Source organism: Corapipo altera, unplaced genomic scaffold (assembly GCF_003945725.1).
Source record: "Corapipo altera isolate COAL_440 unplaced genomic scaffold, ASM394572v1 75, whole genome shotgun sequence".
In the NCBI taxonomy this organism is placed as follows: Eukaryota; Metazoa; Chordata; class Aves; order Passeriformes; family Pipridae; genus Corapipo; species Corapipo altera.
In genome coordinates this window covers 842328-859366 of record NW_020884887.1, presented here as the reverse complement: position 1 = coordinate 859366, position 17039 = coordinate 842328, and the positions used below count along the sequence as shown (strand labels likewise).

At 58.2% G+C, this 17039-nt stretch overlaps 2 protein-coding genes across 2 annotated transcripts; one reads left to right on the top strand and one right to left on the bottom strand.

Moving 5' to 3' along the window:
* The first annotated feature begins 53 nt into the window (after positions 1-53).
* On the top strand, positions 54-1804 carry NDUFA2 (NADH:ubiquinone oxidoreductase subunit A2). The gene is made up of 3 exons (XM_027643693.1): positions 54-198; positions 323-429; positions 1608-1804. Exons 1-3 carry the CDS (start codon positions 95-97, stop codon positions 1697-1699), a joined length of 303 nt encoding a protein of 100 aa, XP_027499494.1. The 5' UTR covers positions 54-94; the 3' UTR covers positions 1700-1804.
* Positions 1725-8851, bottom strand: TMCO6 (transmembrane and coiled-coil domains 6). Its single transcript, XM_027643690.1, has 12 exons — positions 8755-8851; positions 7784-7908; positions 7437-7546; positions 7142-7325; positions 6312-6416; positions 5712-5797; positions 5062-5178; positions 4302-4413; positions 4049-4214; positions 3873-3967; positions 2877-3044; positions 1725-2217 (listed from the first exon to the last, which is right to left on the bottom strand). The coding sequence occupies exons 1-12, from the start codon at positions 8834-8836 to the stop codon at positions 2059-2061; spliced, it is 1509 nt and encodes a 502-aa protein (XP_027499491.1). The 5' UTR covers positions 8837-8851; the 3' UTR covers positions 1725-2058.
* Positions 8852-17039: the final 8188 nt, after the last annotated feature.

Here is a 17039-nt window from a genome sequence, read left to right as displayed (position 1 = left end):
CGCTCCCATTGGCCGGCGCGGCGCGGCGGGCATTGTGATTGGCGGAGGTGCCCCGCGGTCCCGCCCCCCCGTGTTGTTGTGAGGGCAGAACAAGATGGCGGCAGCCGCGGTGAGGGGCATTGGGGGCGGGCTGGGCCTCAGGATGCGGGAGCTCCGCATCCACCTGTGCCAGCGCTCCGCCGGCAGCCAGGGCGTCAGGTCAGCGCGGGGACCCGGGGACAGCCGGGAATGGGGTTCGGGGTGCTCTGCTTGGGGGTCCCGTTCGGCCGGGGGACTCCCGGGTTGAGCGCCGGGGACCCGCCGCTTCTCCTTCCCCCCGCAGGGAGTTCATTGAGAAGCACTATGTGACCCTGAAGAAGGCGAACCCCGACTTCCCCATCCTCATCCGGGAGTGCTCTGGTGTCCAGCCCAAGCTCTGGGCGCGGTACGGTGAGTGTGAGGTGCCCGCCGGGAGGAGGCACCTGCGGGGAGCCAGAGAGTCATGGAATCTACATGGAATGGTTTGGGTTGGAAGGGCTTAAAGGCCATGAAACGCTCAAAGGGAGGAGGTGGGTTGGGAAGGGAAAAGCATGGGAAAATGGGGATGGGGAAAAATCATAGAATCACAAGACAGTTTAAGTTGGAAGTACCTTAAAAACCATCTTGTTCCTCTCCCTGCCATGGACAGGGACACCTTCCACTAGCCCAGCTTGCTCCAAGCCCCATCCAACCTGGCCTTGGATGCTTCCAGGGATGGGGCAGCCACAGCTTCTCTGGGCAACCTGTGCCAGGGCCTCCCCACCCTCACAGGGAGGAATTCCTTCCCATGGGATACAGCAGTGGGGGTTCAGGGGTTACAGTGAAGAATGTTGGTGGAGAGGGAGCCCTTGGGACAGGAAGAGGGATTCACTTCAGGGAAGTGGCCTGGGGGGAGGCAGAAAAGGGCCCTTTGGCTCAGCAGGTAGTTTCCAGCCTGTGGCTATGATCTCCCACCCCCACCCTTCACTGCACAAAAATTTGGCTGGTTTTCCTTTATTTACACTGGATTGTCAGTGAAACACCAAGGAAGGAGCAGAAAAGCACCTCTGTAAATGCATTGTTTTATTCCAAAAAACATTTGGGCTTGACCAAAACAATTTAGAAACTGTCCTTTGAAGAGATGCAATGACTCTTTAAGCACAAATTTCCCAGTGTGAGCACATGGACCAGTGGAGTCTCTTGTCTGTGTGTGACTTGCAGGGAAGTGGAGCCCTGGGCTGGGGCTGCTGTAGGAACAGGGAGTTTTTCAGACTGTTTTACTGAGGTGCTGGTGAGCACCTTGCTGGGAGCAGGCTGAAAGGTTGCTGCTTTTGTCTCTGCCCAGCCAAAGTTAACAAAAAGAGGCAGAGAAAGGTGTTTGCCTCCTTTGGCTTGTCTCCAAGGGAAAGGAGGAGAATAAAGAGAAGGTGGCAGTGACAACTTGGGCACAGAGTGGGACACTGGGGAGTGGTAGATCTAAAAGGGTGCTGGTGGGAGCCTGGGCTGTGATGCCAGTGGCACTGGGGAAGCCCAAGGCAGGTTTTGGGTTGCCCTGGCACCAGAAGAGGGCCAACATCCCTCCCCCATCTCACCCTTTATGTTTCCCACAGAGTTTGGGAAGGAGAAGAGCATCCCACTGAACAACCTGACGGTGGATGAAGTGGCCAAGGCCCTGGAGAGTGTTGTGAAAAGCCAAGCATGAGGACAGACAGTGAATACACGCATGCTGGAGACTTGACTGATGATCTTTAATGTCAGACATGTATCTTTAACTTATCAATCCATAAACACAACGTGCTTACCCTGAGCTTCACGTGGTGGCTGGAAGCCCAAAGGAATGGCTGATCCAGCCCTTCACACCCTCCCTGGCACCGGCAGCGGCTCAGCTCTGCTTCTCTCCAGGCTCTGGGGGGGCACTGGGCTGGTGGCTCTGGGGTGGTGACAAGGAGCAGCACTCCCCTGCAGCCAGGGCCCTGAGCAGCCCTCGGGAAGCTGGGCATGGGGTGGACAGACAGTTTATTCCCCCTTGGAGCATGGGGGAGGGCAGGGAGGTGGCAAGGCCTAGGAGAAGGCAGGCAGTGTGGTGTGGCAGGGACTGGGGGCTCCCAGGGGCTGCCTGACCACATCCAGCAGAGCCTGTGCCCGCTCCTGCAGCTCTGGGGTGTTCTGGTGCTGCTCCAGGGCCTGGTGCCCGCCTTGCCTGGTGAAATCAGCAGCAGCCTGTGCCAGAGGAGAGGGGTGAGAGCTGGCCAGGGGCTACAGCTGATCATGTCTGCCCACAGCCACCACAGCCCAGGGAACGGGGCTGGAGGAACTCCCCAGAGCCCTCACAGACACCACATTCCCAAACCAGGTAAATCCCACCATGCTGATGGTTGGTTGGGAAGGATCTTAAAGACCATCTTGTTCCACCCCTGCCATGGGCAGGGACACCTTCCACTAGCCCAGGTTGCTCCAAGCCCTGATTAACCCAGCCTTGGACACTTCCAGGGATGGGGCAGCCACAGCTTCTCTGGGCAACCTGTGCCAGGGCCTCCCCACCCTCACAGCCAAGAATTTCTTCCTGTGGTCTTCACTAAATGAAGCAACCACAGTGGAATAAAAAGAATCCACCCATAATAACCCCAGAGGGTACAAACAACCTGCCCAAACCTCAGTCCTGCTTGATGAAAAGGTACTTCCCAGAGACACAAGAAAGGCTTCCACCTCCTGCATCACAGTTTCTCTTTGGGCAGGGAAGTGGTGAGGGATGGGGGGTAGTGTGGTGGTGACTGAGAACAGCATTTTTTAAATAATCATCTCCCTTCCATGATAATAACCCCCACAATAAGAATTCCCTGCCCCTTTATTGTGCCCTGGAGCCCCCCCCCAACTCTCACCTGTGGGCAGTGCAGGAAGAGGAGGTGCAGCAGCTCCAGGCACTGCCCCAGGGCCTCGGGGTCGGGCAGGGTGAGGATGGCCAGGAGCAGGGGCAGGACGGGCTGTTGGAGCAGCTGCTGGCACTGGAACAGTCCCTTCTCCGCGATATTGCACAGCACGGTCAGCACCTGCAGGAGCAGGGAACACCTCAGGGGCAGATTCCTGACAGGCTGGGGAGGGCTGGGAACAACTCCCATGGCATGGAATCACAGCATGGTTTGGGTTGGAAGGGACATTAAAGGTCATCCAGTTCCACACCCCTGCCATGGGCAGAACCACCTTCCACTAGCCCAGGTTGCTCCAAGCCCTGTCCAACCTGGCCTTGGACACTTCCAGGGATGGGGCAGCCACAGCTTCTCTGGACAACCTGTGCCTCCTACCCTCATAGCCAGGAATTCCTTCCCAATATCCCATCTAACCTACCCCCTGGCAGTGTGAAGCCATTCCCCCTTTGTTCTGTCCCTCCAGACCCTCGTCCAAAGTCTCTCTCCAGCTTTTTTTGTCCTGCCAGGTGCTTGCCCAAAGCCATGTGCCCACCAACTCCCTGGATTTTCAATGCTCTTTACAAGCCCTTTCCATGCCCACCCCAAGGCACTGTTTATCCCCGTGCCAGGCAGACCCAGCTGTGCCACCCCACCCCTTGGCAGTGTGTCCCCCCAAGCCTTCTAAAGCTTTGGGGTCCTCCAGAGCAAGGTGTCAGCAGCCTCCCCTGGCTCACTCCAAGTTAGCATCTCCCTTGGAACTGCTCTTGTGCTGGGACAAGGCTCTGCCAGGGGTAAATACAGCTGGATTGGCTTCAGGGGAGGTGGCTGGCGACTGTCACAGCAGGAGACCTTCTGCCAAGCTGTCCCTACCGCCCCATCCACCCTCCAACTCCAGCACTGTCAGAGTGGGATTCATGTTCCTGGAACTCCAGTGCTTCCCCACCGTTCCTAAGGCACGAGGTGAGGTCTTACCAGCACACTGGCCATCTGGGAGCACTGCAGGAGCTGCAGCAGGGCCGGGAGCAGGTCCAGGGAGAGCAGAGCGGAGCAGAGGAAGGGACTGTCCGCTGGGGGGGGCCGAGAAGGGACATGTCAGTAAAACCGGGGCAGGTCCCAGCAGTGCTCCGGCTGTGCCAGGGGACACTCACCCGTGAGGTTGTTCAGCAGCCACAGGCACTCCTGGACCAGGAATGGGTGCTGCTGGAGGAAGCATTGCAGGAGGAGGAACAGGGCGATGAGCAGGCGCTCATCCCGCACCTGGCAGCCCGTCTCTGCCAGCAGGTTGCTGAGACACCGCAGCACGGGACACACGAGCTGTGACAGAGAGTGACACACACAGCCCTTCAGCTGGACCCAGGAACAGCAATCCCGGGAACAGCCAGCACCCTGCCCGCCTCTCACCAGCTCCAGGCCCTCGGGAGCATCCTGGGGGATTTCGGAAGCCAGGTGGAGCAGGAGCGAGCTGAGGGCGGGCACAGCCCCCAGCGCCAGCAGCACGGTGTTGGATTTGTGCCTGCAAAGGGGAGGGACAGTGGGGTGGCTCTTGGAGCTTGGAGAGGGAAAACTGCCACAGCTCCTTGCCAAACAACAGGGCCTGGAAATTCAGAGCACCCTCCTGAACTACCACAGGGCTTATTTCATGTTGCAATAGCAGGGTTTTTTTAAGCTTCCGAGAATGTTTAAAAGCCCATAAAAAACAGATTCACTGAAATTATCTGTATGGGTCTAGAAGCAACAGCCCCAACCCTTCTTTGAGTACCCCCACATTCCTTGTCTCCTGTGGCAGGCAGGGATTGCTGGACAGCCTGGATGGGTGGCACTGAGCCAAGCCCACAAGTGTGAGGATTCAGGGAGCTTGCTTTGGGAAGCGTGGGGGACAACTCCAGACATGGGGAGGAGATCTGGGGGCATTTCAGAGGACCAGAAACAGCCTCCCCAGGTTTATCACCCATTACCACCCCATAAAGGAACTCAGTGATCCTGCAAACAGCCCATGTGTGCTCAGATATGAGGGCAGGGATACCCAGGATGGCAGAGGAATTGCTTTCCCAAGGGAAAAGGGCAAGAGGAGGAAATCCAGTCCCCTCACAGGACCATGAGCCTTCATGCCTCTGTTTGGCTGCCCCTGGGGAACTCAAAACGAGGAGAAAAGCACATTTACCTACAAATGATGTAGTGGAGACACCAGGCAAACTCCACGGCTGCTCCCAGCCCAGCCTTGAGGCTGAAGCACACAAGGCGAAGCATGTGCTGGGGGAGGACAGAGTCCAGGACCTGCCTGGGGTCAGAGAGCAGAGTCAATGGAGGCACAGGTAGGACAGACACTGACAGGGAGGCACTGACCCTGGTCACCAAGCAGGGAGATGCCACACCCCACACCAGGAGCCACATGCCCCCAGTAAACACCTGGAAGAGACTCTCAGCCAAAGGCTCCAGCCTTGGGCTCTCCCTGTCCATGGCAGGGCCTGGGGGCACTCACGACACCTTGGCTGAGGTCATATTTTTGGCACTGAGGGCTGTCAATCTGATCTTTTTCTTCACAGGAGGAACACAGTCAGAACTTCCCTGCGAGCCCACCCTGCTCCACACTGGCTTTCACCAAAATACCAGAGCTGTCTGCTTGGATGAGGCTGAGGGAAAGGAGCCAAGCCCTGTGCCACGATCCACATCCAAACCCCCACAATTCTGGTGGGATTCTGCCCTAGACTATTAACATCACTGGGATGGGAAAGGTCCCATGTCCCCAGCACACAAATACCACACTGCACCCCAGGGCCCATCCTGGTGCAGGATTCAGAAGATCAGACTCACGGGATGATCTCCATGGGTGATTCCTTGGCTTGGAGGAGCTGTGAGAGGACATAACCCACACCTTCCAGCACGGCCTCGTGTGGGGACTGCAATCAAACAGAACAGAGTTGATCCCCCCTGGCAAAGCGGGGGGCCCACAGTGCCAGACCCAACCCAGCAGCTGAGTCCCACTGTGCCCGGAAGAGAGGGGGCACAGAGGGCACTGGGAGGGACACAGGAACCTGTGCCCACACCAAAGCTGAGCCATCCCCCTCCCCACACTCGCTGGGTTGTGGCTGTAGGGGTCTAGGAGCCCAAATGCAGACCTGCAAAGCACTGCCCCAACCCAGGCAGAGGGGAGAGACCTGCAGCTCCCTGTATTACAGACTGTATCAGCAAGCCACTGGGTGGGAGAGATTCAGCTGGAGAGGAGCACAAGGTGGTGAGCTAAGCCCCAAAAATGGAGTGCAGGAGTGACCCTCACACTCGAGGGAACAGCTCCCTGCAGAGGGGTCTCTGCCCACCACCAGGCTGGAAGGAGGGCTGCTCACTCAGGGCTGTCAGCCAGAAAAGTCTCTCTAGGGCAGGGCAGGAGAAGTGTGGCTGAGCTGTTTCACCCACCTGGATGCAGGATGCCAGCACTGGAATGATGCCCTGAGGCAGAAGTTGCTTCCTCACAGCTTCACTTTCTACTACAAGGTTCCCCAGTGTGTACAAACACAGCTCCTGCAACACACCAGAGCAGTGATCCTGTCTGTGCTCCCCTGGGCAAGGCCCAGGTCCCACACCCTCCTCCGAGCAGGGCAGAGCTGAATTCAGACACACAGATACTGCTGGACTCTCCAGCCACCCCATTCCCAGCTGTGTCAGCTTCAGTTGGTTCTTTTTCTGTCTGGCTCAGGTTGGGATCTGATCACTTCCACTTTGGAGGGCATTGAAATTGCAACAGTCAAGTCTCATCACTGGATCCACTGGTGGTGATATCTTTCCTCTCCACTATCTACTCTTACTTTTATTTTCTTTTCCTTATATATTTTCTTAAGTGATATCTTTATACTTTTATATTGTTATATTCCTGTAGATAATAACCAAAACATCTACATACCTCCTTTGCATTGCCATCAAATTGTTCTAAAATAAAGCTGCCATATACATATAAAAAATACATATTTATATATATATATATATATAAACCCCAGTCATTCAGTGTTGTTTCACCCTCATCCCACCCAAGGGGTCTATCATTAACAAGAACCTCAGTTACCACACCTTCAGGGGTGGGTTGTAACACTTGGGCACTGGGAACAGTTCTGCTCCAAGGGGAAGGTTGGACCAGAGGTTTTCCAGAAGGCCCCTTCCCACCAGCACTCCCATGTGAGCCAGGTTTGGCCAAGAGAGGTCAATACCAACTGTTACCAAAGGATCCTCTGGTGCCAGAACATGGATCTCACCGTGAACTCCACGCTGTGCCCCGACAGGTACGTGAGGAGGTAGGAGGTCACGGGCAGACAGGCCTCAGCCACAGTGGGGTCACTGGAGTGGGACAGCTCGTGTAGACAACGAGCTGCCTCCAGCTGCATGTCGGCCAGGCTGCTGGTGAACAGCCCCGTCAGCGTCCGGATGCTGCTGTCCAGCCTGGTGGGACCCAAAGGCTGCTGTCACCTCCCACCCTGCTCTCACCCACCCAGCCACCAGGACAAAGGGCCCCTCGGGACATGGTAACAGCCACACCAGAGCCGGGCTGACCTGACAAACTTCTGCTGAGTGTCCTCGTTCTGCAGAGCCCGGCGGAGGCGGCAGAGCGATCCTTTCCTGTCCTCCGAGCCCCTCTGCACAGCTCTGAGCAGCTCGAGGACCTGGCCACGGAATCAAAACACAGGTGAGCTTTCAGCAGTACCAGCATTAAAATTTCATCCCATTAATCCTGGAGGCAAAGGATTACAGGGCATAAAGATGGGCACAGAGAACCTTACTGTGTCTGGCAGCGACTCAGAAACATTCCCAAAGCCACCCCTGCCCAGCCTCCTTCACCTGCTGAGGCTGGGGAAGACCCCTGAGATCCCCATCACCACAGAGAACGTCATGTTCTTCACCTCATCCTCTGAGAGTGGGTCCGGCACGGCGTCTGCTCCATCCTGTCCCCCCTCCTCTGCCGCGCTGTCCTCCCGCAGAAGCCGCTTGCTGACCAGCTGCTCCTCCCGCCGGGCTTTCCTGAGAGCTGCAATCGGATCAGGACCCGTCACCACCCACCTAGGGCAGGACGTTTTTCCATCCCACCCAAGAGCCCCTTATTCGTCCCTTAACCCAAGGAGAAACTGTCCGTTCCTCCCTGTGTAGGCCTGGGAGGGATGTGCGGATCCACAGCTGGGATAACGGGAAGGAGCGCCGGACACAGCTGCAAGGACCAGCAGCAGGGACTCGAGGCTGCTTTTACGAAGGGTTATAGAACCAGTAAGGTTGGAAAAGACCTGCAAGATCGTCAAGTCCAACCTCCAGCTGAATACCACCCGGTATCCAGCTGAATACCCACCAGCTGAACACGGCCCAAGTACCGTGTCTACTTGTTTTTTGAGAACAAGTCCAGGCATGGGGACTCCACCACTGCCCCGGGCAGCCCCTTCCAATGCCTGACCATCCTTTTGGTGATGAAATTTTTCCCTAATATCCAACTTAAACATCCTCTGGTGCAATTTGAGACCGTTTTCTCTTGTCTTGTCCTGTCGCTCGTTCCCTGGGACCAGACCCCCCGTCCGGTTCCACCCTCCCGTCGGGGACTTGTAGAGAGCGAGAAGATCCCCCCTGAGCCTCCTTTTATCCCGTCTGAGACACGGGCGGGATCTTGGAAAACCCAACCGCGGCAGCATGGCTGAAGAAATGTGGAATTGTCGGCGGGATTAAATTTTTAAAGCTGTAAAACGCTTCCCCGAGCGGGCAGGACCCCCCGGTGCCATCACTGCGCGCACCGCGGGATGCGCGGCCGGACGGAGCCGGGAGGGTCTAAGGGGACAAGGCTGAGCTGGGGCGTCCCTCCCACCCACGAGGGGACCCACAAACCCTCCCTGACCTGCCTCTCGCTCCCGCCGCCGGGCCCGCAGCTCCTCCGCACCGCGCCCGGCCCCGCGCCGGCCCCGCCGCCTGCCCCACATCGGGAAGGAGGAGGAGGAGGAGGAGGAGGAGCAGGAGCAGCAGGAGGAGGAGCAGGAGGAAAAGACCCGGGGCGGTCCGGGGGCGGGGAGATGCGGAACCCGGCCCCCCAGCCCGCCCCGGGCACGGAGAGCTGTGCGTTGCCGGTGCTGGGTGGGATGTCTGTGCTGAGGCCAAAAAAAGCCCAAAAATTCACCAGAAATGCGAACCAACGAGTCTCGGGGCCCCGGAATCTTCCACCGTGGTATTGGCCGAGGGGCAGAGGAGCTCGTGCTTCCTCAGGAAAGGGTTCGGGGAATTTGCGGCTGGTGGCCAGAAGCTGACAGAGCTGCCAAAAGGGGCAGTGACGGGAGCTCAGAGGGCAGCGGTGATTTTTCCACGGTGCACACAGCAGCAGTTTGATGGAATAACACAATGGTTTGGCATGGAAGGGACATTAAAGCTCAGCTCATTCCACCCCCTGCCATGCGCAGGGATACATTTCACTATCCCAGGCTGCTCCAAGCCCCGTCCAACCTGGCCTTGGACACTTCCAGGGATGAGGTAGACACAGCTTCTCTGAACAACCTGTGCCAGGGCCTCACCACCATCATAGTCAGGAATTCCTTCCCAATATCCCATCTAACTCTGCCCTCTGTCATCAAGAAGCCATTTCCCCTTGTCCTGTCGCTCCATCCCTTGTCCACAGTCCCTCTCCAGCTCTCCTGGAGCCCCTTTAGGCCCTGCAAGGGCTCTGAGGTCTCCCTGGAACTTTCTCTTGTCCAGGTGAACCCTCCCAGCTTTCCCAGCCTGGCTCCAGAGCAGAGGGGCTCCAGCCCTTGGAGCATCTCCATGGCCTCCTCTGGACTCACTCTAGCAGCTCCACATCCTTCCCGTGCAGAGGAGTTTCATGTAACCCAAGGACAGAGAAGAGGAATCATGGAATTGCAGAACTCCTCTGCACAGGAATGCCAGAGAGTGCAGGACAGGCAGCTCCAGCCCCAACTGTTGTGGCACTAATGTGTTATGCCACATTACCAACAACAAACTGGGAATGGTAGTGTCCAACCATGCAGCTTTGTTGCCTTCCTGAAGCCCTTTCTGAATCCAACACAGGCAGAGAAATCCCTGGGAAAGAAAAAAATTCCTGAGAGATCACAGAATCCCAGAATCACTAAGTTGGGAAAAGACCTCCAAGATCATCAAGTCCAACCTTTGACTGATCAGCACCTTGTCAACCAGACCAGAACACTGAGTGCCACATCCAGTTGTCTTGAACACTTCTGGATCTTTCCAAATGCCTGGTGGTCTCCACTCTTAACCCCTCGGAGCAGGCACAGGCACCAGCTGCCAGAGGAGCACAGGGCAAGTGATACGAGTTCCTTGGCCAAGCTGTCAGCTTGCCTTGGGTGAGGAAGTGCCCTGTACAGCATGGAGCTGGTCCCATCCCCATCCTACGCGGAACAACCCTGGGGATGGTCTGGATGCCAGCTATGACAGTCCTGTACCCTTCTCCACTGCCAGTGGGCTCTGAGGCAGATCGATCCCAGAGCATCTGGAAGGAAAGGGCTGATCCTGAGACTGCCTTTGGGGAATCCTGACCACACTCCGCTCCGTGCCCCTTCCCAGGAAAGCGAGAAGCGCTGGCACTCGGACCACAGCCCTGCCCAGCCCGCGGCCGCGGGGCAGCGAAGCAGAGGTGATCTGGGCGGCTGCTGCACGGAGCATTGCTTCCCGTGGCTCAGGCGGCGCTGCCCTGTCAGGAAGTCACGCCGAGGGCGCAGGGGCAGTGCCCGGGAGCCGGCTCCGGGGTGTCCGTCGGTCCCGACCGCGTGGGTCCAACCGCGGGCTGCGGGAGCGCCATCGGCGGCTGGAACAACCCCGCGGGCACCGGGGGCTCCTACAGCCCGAGGCAGGGGGAGATCAGGTGCCGGGAAGAGCTGAGAACTTGGAATCTCTGGCACCTCAGCCCTGGATTTGGCAGCGGTTAGAGGAAGCAGACGTGAGGGAAGGAAACGTTTCTGAGCCGGCTGGTGAGTCACTGGACAAACTCACCCTCGATCCCGCTGCCCCCCAAAGTGAGGGGGGCTTGGTGCAGGTGCCGGAGGAGAGTTTCTCCCCGGCAGGGTGGTGCAGCCCCGCGATACAGAGAGGTAGGGAGAGATCCATCCTTGGAGGATTTTGGGATATGGCCAAAAAAAGCTGTGGCTGATTGGGGCTGGTGCCAGCACAGACCTGCTAGAAGTAGGAGGCTGTACTGGGGACCCCCAAAGACCCCCCACCACTACACAACTGAGTCAGCACTTTTTTAGGAGCCTTTAATCTTTGGTTGCTGCTTTTTTTGCAATCTGGAGACCAGACTCTCCTCTCAGCAGTACCTGGTGCTGACAGGGACCTGTAGGGACCCTCAGAGGTCATTTTCCAGTATCTCTTTGGGGGCTGGTGATGAATCAAGTCACTGGGTGAGAAGAGGGAAACCATGAAGCCCTCTGTTGCAATTTCCTGCCCCAGATTAAACAGGAACAAGCAGAACTGGGGCTCTCCCATCCCATGGTCAGACTGACACATCTGGCTTCCCCATCCGTAACTTGGCATTTCTAGTTTCTCCTGATTCCATGGCATTCCCTGGTCACTTTGGAGCAGGAGCCTGCAGCAAGGCAGCCCAGGCAGGATAGTGCAGAGCCTCAGGAGCCACCCTGCTTTTGGGGTGGGATGGGACCAGTGCCACTGGCTCCCTGCCACAGAGAGGGTGGCACAGGTGTAGCTCCTGGGTGTTGGCTGCTGCTCTGAGTGTTGCCCCGAGTCACGTAGCCAGCCAGGTAGCCCTCAGTAGCCAGGTGGGTGCCCATGGGGTGTGCAGAAGCAATGAGGGCAGTGCCATGCCCCAAGGGGTGGCTCTGCATGGCAGAACCTGCCCAAGCCAGGATGGGAGTCCCGCAAGTCCCTTTACCTGCTGTTCACTATTCCCCCTCATTTTCAGGTTGTTCACCATGAGTGTGGCTGTTCTGCTCCTTCTGGGGCTGGGGCTGTTGGGGGCAGAAGGCAGAAGAAACAGGTGTTACTTCAACCGCACCCAGGAGCGCTGTGTGTGCTACAACCTGACCGAGGAGACCGCGGGCAGCCTCATCCAGTGCCTGGCTGCAACTGTGGTGGAGTTTCGGGGGGGAGAGCTGGAGAAATACATAGCCTTCCCCATCAGGGACCTGGACGACTCTGCCATTGAGACTCTGGGCTCCCTCATCATCCAGAAAGTAATTATTGCTGATGTGCTGGTGCCTGAGATCCTCCTGGCCCGTGTGCTGAGGTTCTTCTCCTACACCCACGTGCAGGAGCTGGCGTTTGACAGCTGTGTTTTCCAGGGCACGGGTGACTGGCATGGAATGGATGGCCAGAGCTTGCCCATACTGTCCCTGAGCTTCAACAACGTGACATCTGCCCCGCTGATGGGCAATGAACAGGCCTTCTCCAGCCTGGGCACGTGGCTGGAGATGCTGCAGGAGCTGGCTGTCACCAGCTCCAGTGTCACCAGCCTGCCCTGTGCCATTGGAAAGGTGTTCAGAGCTCTGCAGACCCTGGACCTGGCACAAAACAGCCTCGGGGATGGGAGCCTGACACCTGCCTTCTGCCAGGGAGCTTTTCCTCAGCTCCAGGTGCTGAATCTGCAGCACAACAACCTGACGTCCTACCACAGTGTGTGTGAGGGCGTGCAGCTGCTGCAGGGGCTCCAGAACCTCAATCTCAGCCAGAACAAGCTCATGGTAGACCCATCCTCCTCCTGCCAGTGGCCAGCATCCCTCCGGGTCTTTAACCTGTCCCACACTGGCTTGGAGGTAGTGCTGACACCTCTGCCTCCCAACCTAGAGGTGCTGGACATGAGCCACAACCACCTCTGTGCCATGGACATCTCCCTCAACTCCCTGAAGAAGCTCTTCCTGAGCCAAAACCTGCTGCAGGCCGTCCCCTCCCTCAGGAATTACCCCGTGCTGAACACCCTCCACCTGGACAACAACTCCATCGTGGAGCTGCCGTGGGATGAGGTGACGCTCCTGGGGCGCCTGCAGGACGTGACTGCGGCCAACAACCCCTTCAGCTGCTCGTGCTCTGGGGCTGGGGGGCTGCAGGCACTGGCAGCTATGGGGCACCTGGGGCAGGGCTGGCCGCAGGACTACACGTGCCAGTCCCCGCCGGGCTACCAGGGCTGGCAGGTGGTGGCTGTGCCGGTGTCGGTGCTGCGGTGTCACCGCGCCGCCGTGGTTGCCCCGCTCTGTGTGGCCCTGGCCCTGCTGGGCCTGGCAGGGGCCCTCTGCCTGCTCAGGGCCAGGCCCTGCCACAGGGTGAGATGTTGGAGCCTTCCCAGCAGTGCTTCCACACAGGAGCTCCAAGGGAAGGCTCACAGGCCCCCCAAGTGAGGGGCTCTCTCAGTGTCCCCAGCCCGGGCTGCCCTGGGGAATGTCATCCCACTGTGCCTTTGCCCAGCCAGGTTTTGGGGCATCCCTCGCTCAAAGCCCCATGCCATGCTCTGTCCCAGGGCTGTACCCTCCCTTGTGGCCAGCTCCAGCTCCCCAAACCCAAACATGCCCCCATTGCCCCTGTGATGTCACCTACCCTGGATAAGAAGAATTCAGCTCTATCATATTCCCACTGGTGGCACTCAGATGCCCCAAAACTCTCTGGGGTCTGGTGTTCCCTGCCCAGACCCCCACAACACCTTGTAGCCCCCCTTCCGGCCATCCTTGGAGCCTCTGTGGCCCCTCTGCTGGTCCTCCATCTCCTCACCTGGGGCTGTGCCTGGACCAGGATGTTTGGCTTGTGAGGATGCTGCTTTGCTGCTCTTCAGCACAAGAGAAAACCCACAAAGACAGAAAAATGACTAAATTAAACACCCACACACACAAATGCCAATGAGGAGGAGCAGCCAAGACCCGAGCTCTGGAGGCACCAATGGACATGTCCCTCTGGTGTGACCTTGAGGACGTTCAACCAGAAACTTTTTGTGAAAAGAGGAAAATGGGCTTATTCTGGGTTATGCAGAGAATATCTCATAGTAAAGAGAAAATTGATTATGGTGTGCTGAGGGAGAGCAGAGGAATGCAGGATGATGGGGAATGCAGGATGATGGGGAATGCTTATGGGAAGGATCAAAAGGAGGGGGTGAGTGGGGAAGGGAAAGGCATGGGAAAATGGGGACTGGGGGAATCATAGAATCACAAGATGGTTTGGGTTGGAAGGGACATTAAAGGTCATCTCATTCAACCCTCTGCCATGGGCAGGGACACCTTCCACTAGCCCAGGTTGCTCCAAGCCCTGTCCAGCCTGGCCTAGGACACTCCAGGGATGGGGCAGCCACAGCTTCTCTGGGCAACCTGTGCCAGGGCCTCCCCACCCTCACAGGGAAGAATTTTTTCCCAATATCCCATCTAACCCTGCCCTCTGGCAGTGAGAAGCCATTCCCCCTTGTCCTGTCCCTCCATCCCTTGTTAAAAGAAGGGGCTGGTTGCAGGTTGGCAGAGCTCACCTGGCCAAGCCCTGCTCTTCATCCCCTTGACCTGTTCTGCCTTCTCATTAAGGTCCTGGCTATTTTCTGGGGTAAAGTTCATGGGTATTTTCTGTGTCCTTCCCTCTCTGCTCTGTTTGTGCACAGGTACATGTGACCTGTGAGCAAACACGGGCTGGGCTGGCTTGGAATGGGGGGAAACCAGAATGCGGAAAGACCCCAGACTGGAGCAGGAGGGTGGCTGAACAGGGCCTGGGGTCCAGGCACCCACAGTATTATCCTGCTGTGGCTTTGCCCAGCCAAGTTCTGGGGAACCCCTCAAAGCCCCATGCCATGCTCTGTCCCAGGGCTGCACCCTCCCAGGGGGGTTTTCCCTGTGGCCAACTCCAGCTGCCCAAGCCCCAACATGCCCCCAGTACCGCTCCTGATGGAGCTCCCAGTGCTTCCTGTTCCATCTGTGTCCACCTGGCATCACCCTCACACCTGAGGCACAGGTGAGGGGGGTTTTGGGGAGGCAGAGCACTGGTCATCTTCTACATGGGGAATGGTGGCGAATGGAAGGATCCATGTGCATCTCCTCATCGTGCCTGGTCCTGTCCAAAAGGAGGGGTGGGGCTGTCCTGGGACCTCTCTCCTGTCTCCCACCATCTGTGTTTCCACAGACCACGGAGACCCTCAGCTTTGGCGTTTCCTTCTGTGCTTTCTTGCTGTGACTCATCTCCAGTAAATGTGTTCCTGTGGTTTGTCATCTCTTCCCATGACTAGAAAACCTTCATGACAGCCCAAGGTCCCTCATCTCCCATCTATGACTTGCAGAGATGTCCCTCTTGGAATCATGAGCACACCAATGGTGTGAGTGGCTCCAGGCACCCACTTGCCTCCCGTGGTCCTGCTGATCCCTTGGCCAGCAGGGCTCAGCCTCTGGAACATGGTGCCTCCAGGCTGGGTCTGGCTCTACCCACATGGCTGTGCCTGACTCCCATCAATAATGCAGGAGAACAGGACACCACCTGTGTAATCCCATCCCCTGCCCTGGCCAAAGCAGCAGCTGCTGCTGCTCCTGCTGAGGTGCCCATGGACGCTGGGGAGGTGAGTGCCATGGTGGGGGACATCCCAGGGCAGTTTGGAGGGATCTGTCCCCTGATTTTGGTGCGGTGTGGCCAGGGGCTGCCCAGCTCCCCAGGGGCTCCAGCTCCTGGTGGGTGCTGAGTGCATGGGGCAGGACCTGGATCATTCCCCCTCCATCCTGGGGCAGGACCCAGCTCATTCCCCCTCCATCCCAGGGCAGGACCTGGATCATTCCCCCTCCATACTGGGGCAGAACCCGGATCATTCCCCCTCCATCCTGGGGCAGGACCTGGATCATTCCCCCTCCATCCTGGGGTAGAACCCAGCTCATTCCCCCTCCATCCTGGGGCAGAACCCAGCTCATTCCCCTCTATCCCAGCAGGCCGAGAAGGATGTCAGTGTGCGAGCAGCCGTGGGACTCCACCAGGCAGCAGGTAGAGCTCAGGACATCCCAGAGCCTTCACCTGAACCCCCACAGCAGAGAACAGGGGACCAGGGTGGCAGCCACAGCCGTGGTAGCAACTGGGACCACTGGCCACATTGGTGGGCCTGGACTGGGCTGATGGGAAGGGAGTGTCCTCCCCACCCTGGTGGCTCTGAGCCACAGTGGGAGAGCTCGGGAATGATGTGAAGCCCCCAGGCTGCAAGGGGAGCAAGACAGAGTGGGGGTAGGTAGGGATAATGCCCACCCCACCCCACACTCAGTGTTTTCAGGGCTGGGGGAGAGCTGGGCAGATGGCATTGAGGACACCCTGCAACTCCTCTTCGCTGGGAAGGAGCCCCAGGTGAGAGTGGGAGGGTCAGGGACATCCCCCAGGTACAGGGACATCCAGGGTGTGAGGGGCCCTGGAGGAGCAGGTGGGAGCAGGGGGTTCTGTCCCACCGCCTGCCACTCCTGGGACCCTGCTGGGTGCTGAGGATTTGGGCAGGTCCTGTCTTACACCCCTGGGGGCTCCTGGGGGTTCCCACACAGCAGGGGAAGGGAGGGGGTCTCCCCTCATCCCTACACATGCCACGCCCTCTGCCATCTCCATCCCAGTTCCCCCTTTACCTTGCACTGGTTGTGCAGGGATGGGGGAAAGCTGAACATTATCCCTTGTGCCAGGAGAGCAGCTTGGCTGTCGATGGTGTTTTCCACCTGGATGCAGGACAGGTACTGTGAGCCCCAAGTCCTCCTGTGCCAGGGACATTCTGGCCCAAGCCATGGGCTGGGACACCCAGGGGCACTGCCAGCTCCTCGGGGGTCACAGGCACTGTTGGGACACGGGGCTTGGTCCCATGTGGGGCTCTGTGGGTGTTTCTCATCCCTTCCCTGTTCCCTCTTGGTGCCATGCCATGCCATCCATGCCATGCTGTGCGTCCACACCATGCCATCCCTACTGGGATACCTGTGCTGGGATACCTGTGCCACATCATGTGTTGCCCTGCCCTGATCCATGCCAATGCCCTCTGTGCCATGCCATCCCTGCTCTGCTGGATACGTCTCTCCTGCCAGGAGAAGGTCCTGGAGTTGGCGAGACCCCAGCTGGCCCTGGTTCCCCTTGGCTACAGCGTGTCCCTGCTGCTGTGGGACCCCCACGGCCCTGGGACACAGCTGCCCTTCCAGAGTGTCATCTGGCAGGTGAGGGCACAGGGGAGAGGTGACAGGGAGGGGTGACAGTACA

Excerpts from the sequence above, each read along its gene's own strand:
- NDUFA2 (XM_027643693.1), top strand. The coding sequence starts at position 95 with ATGGCGGCAGCCGCGGTGAGGGGCATTGGGGGCGGGCTGGGCCTCAGG. Across the intron at positions 199-322 it reads GCCGGCAGCCAGGGCGTCAG|GGAGTTCATTGAGAAGCACT; the intron begins GTCAGCGCGGGG and ends TTCCCCCCGCAG. Across the intron at positions 430-1,607 it reads CAAGCTCTGGGCGCGGTACG|AGTTTGGGAAGGAGAAGAGC; the intron begins GTGAGTGTGAGG and ends TGTTTCCCACAG.
- TMCO6 (XM_027643690.1), bottom strand. The coding sequence starts at position 8,836 with ATGTGGGGCAGGCGGCGGGGCCGGCGCGGGGCCGGGCGCGGTGCGGAG. Across the intron at positions 7,547-7,783 it reads ACCCACTCTCAGAGGATGAG|GTCCTCGAGCTGCTCAGAGC; the intron begins GTGAAGAACATG and ends TTCCGTGGCCAG. Across the intron at positions 7,326-7,436 it reads ACTCAGCAGAAGTTTGTCAG|GCTGGACAGCAGCATCCGGA; the intron begins GTCAGCCCGGCT and ends GGGTCCCACCAG.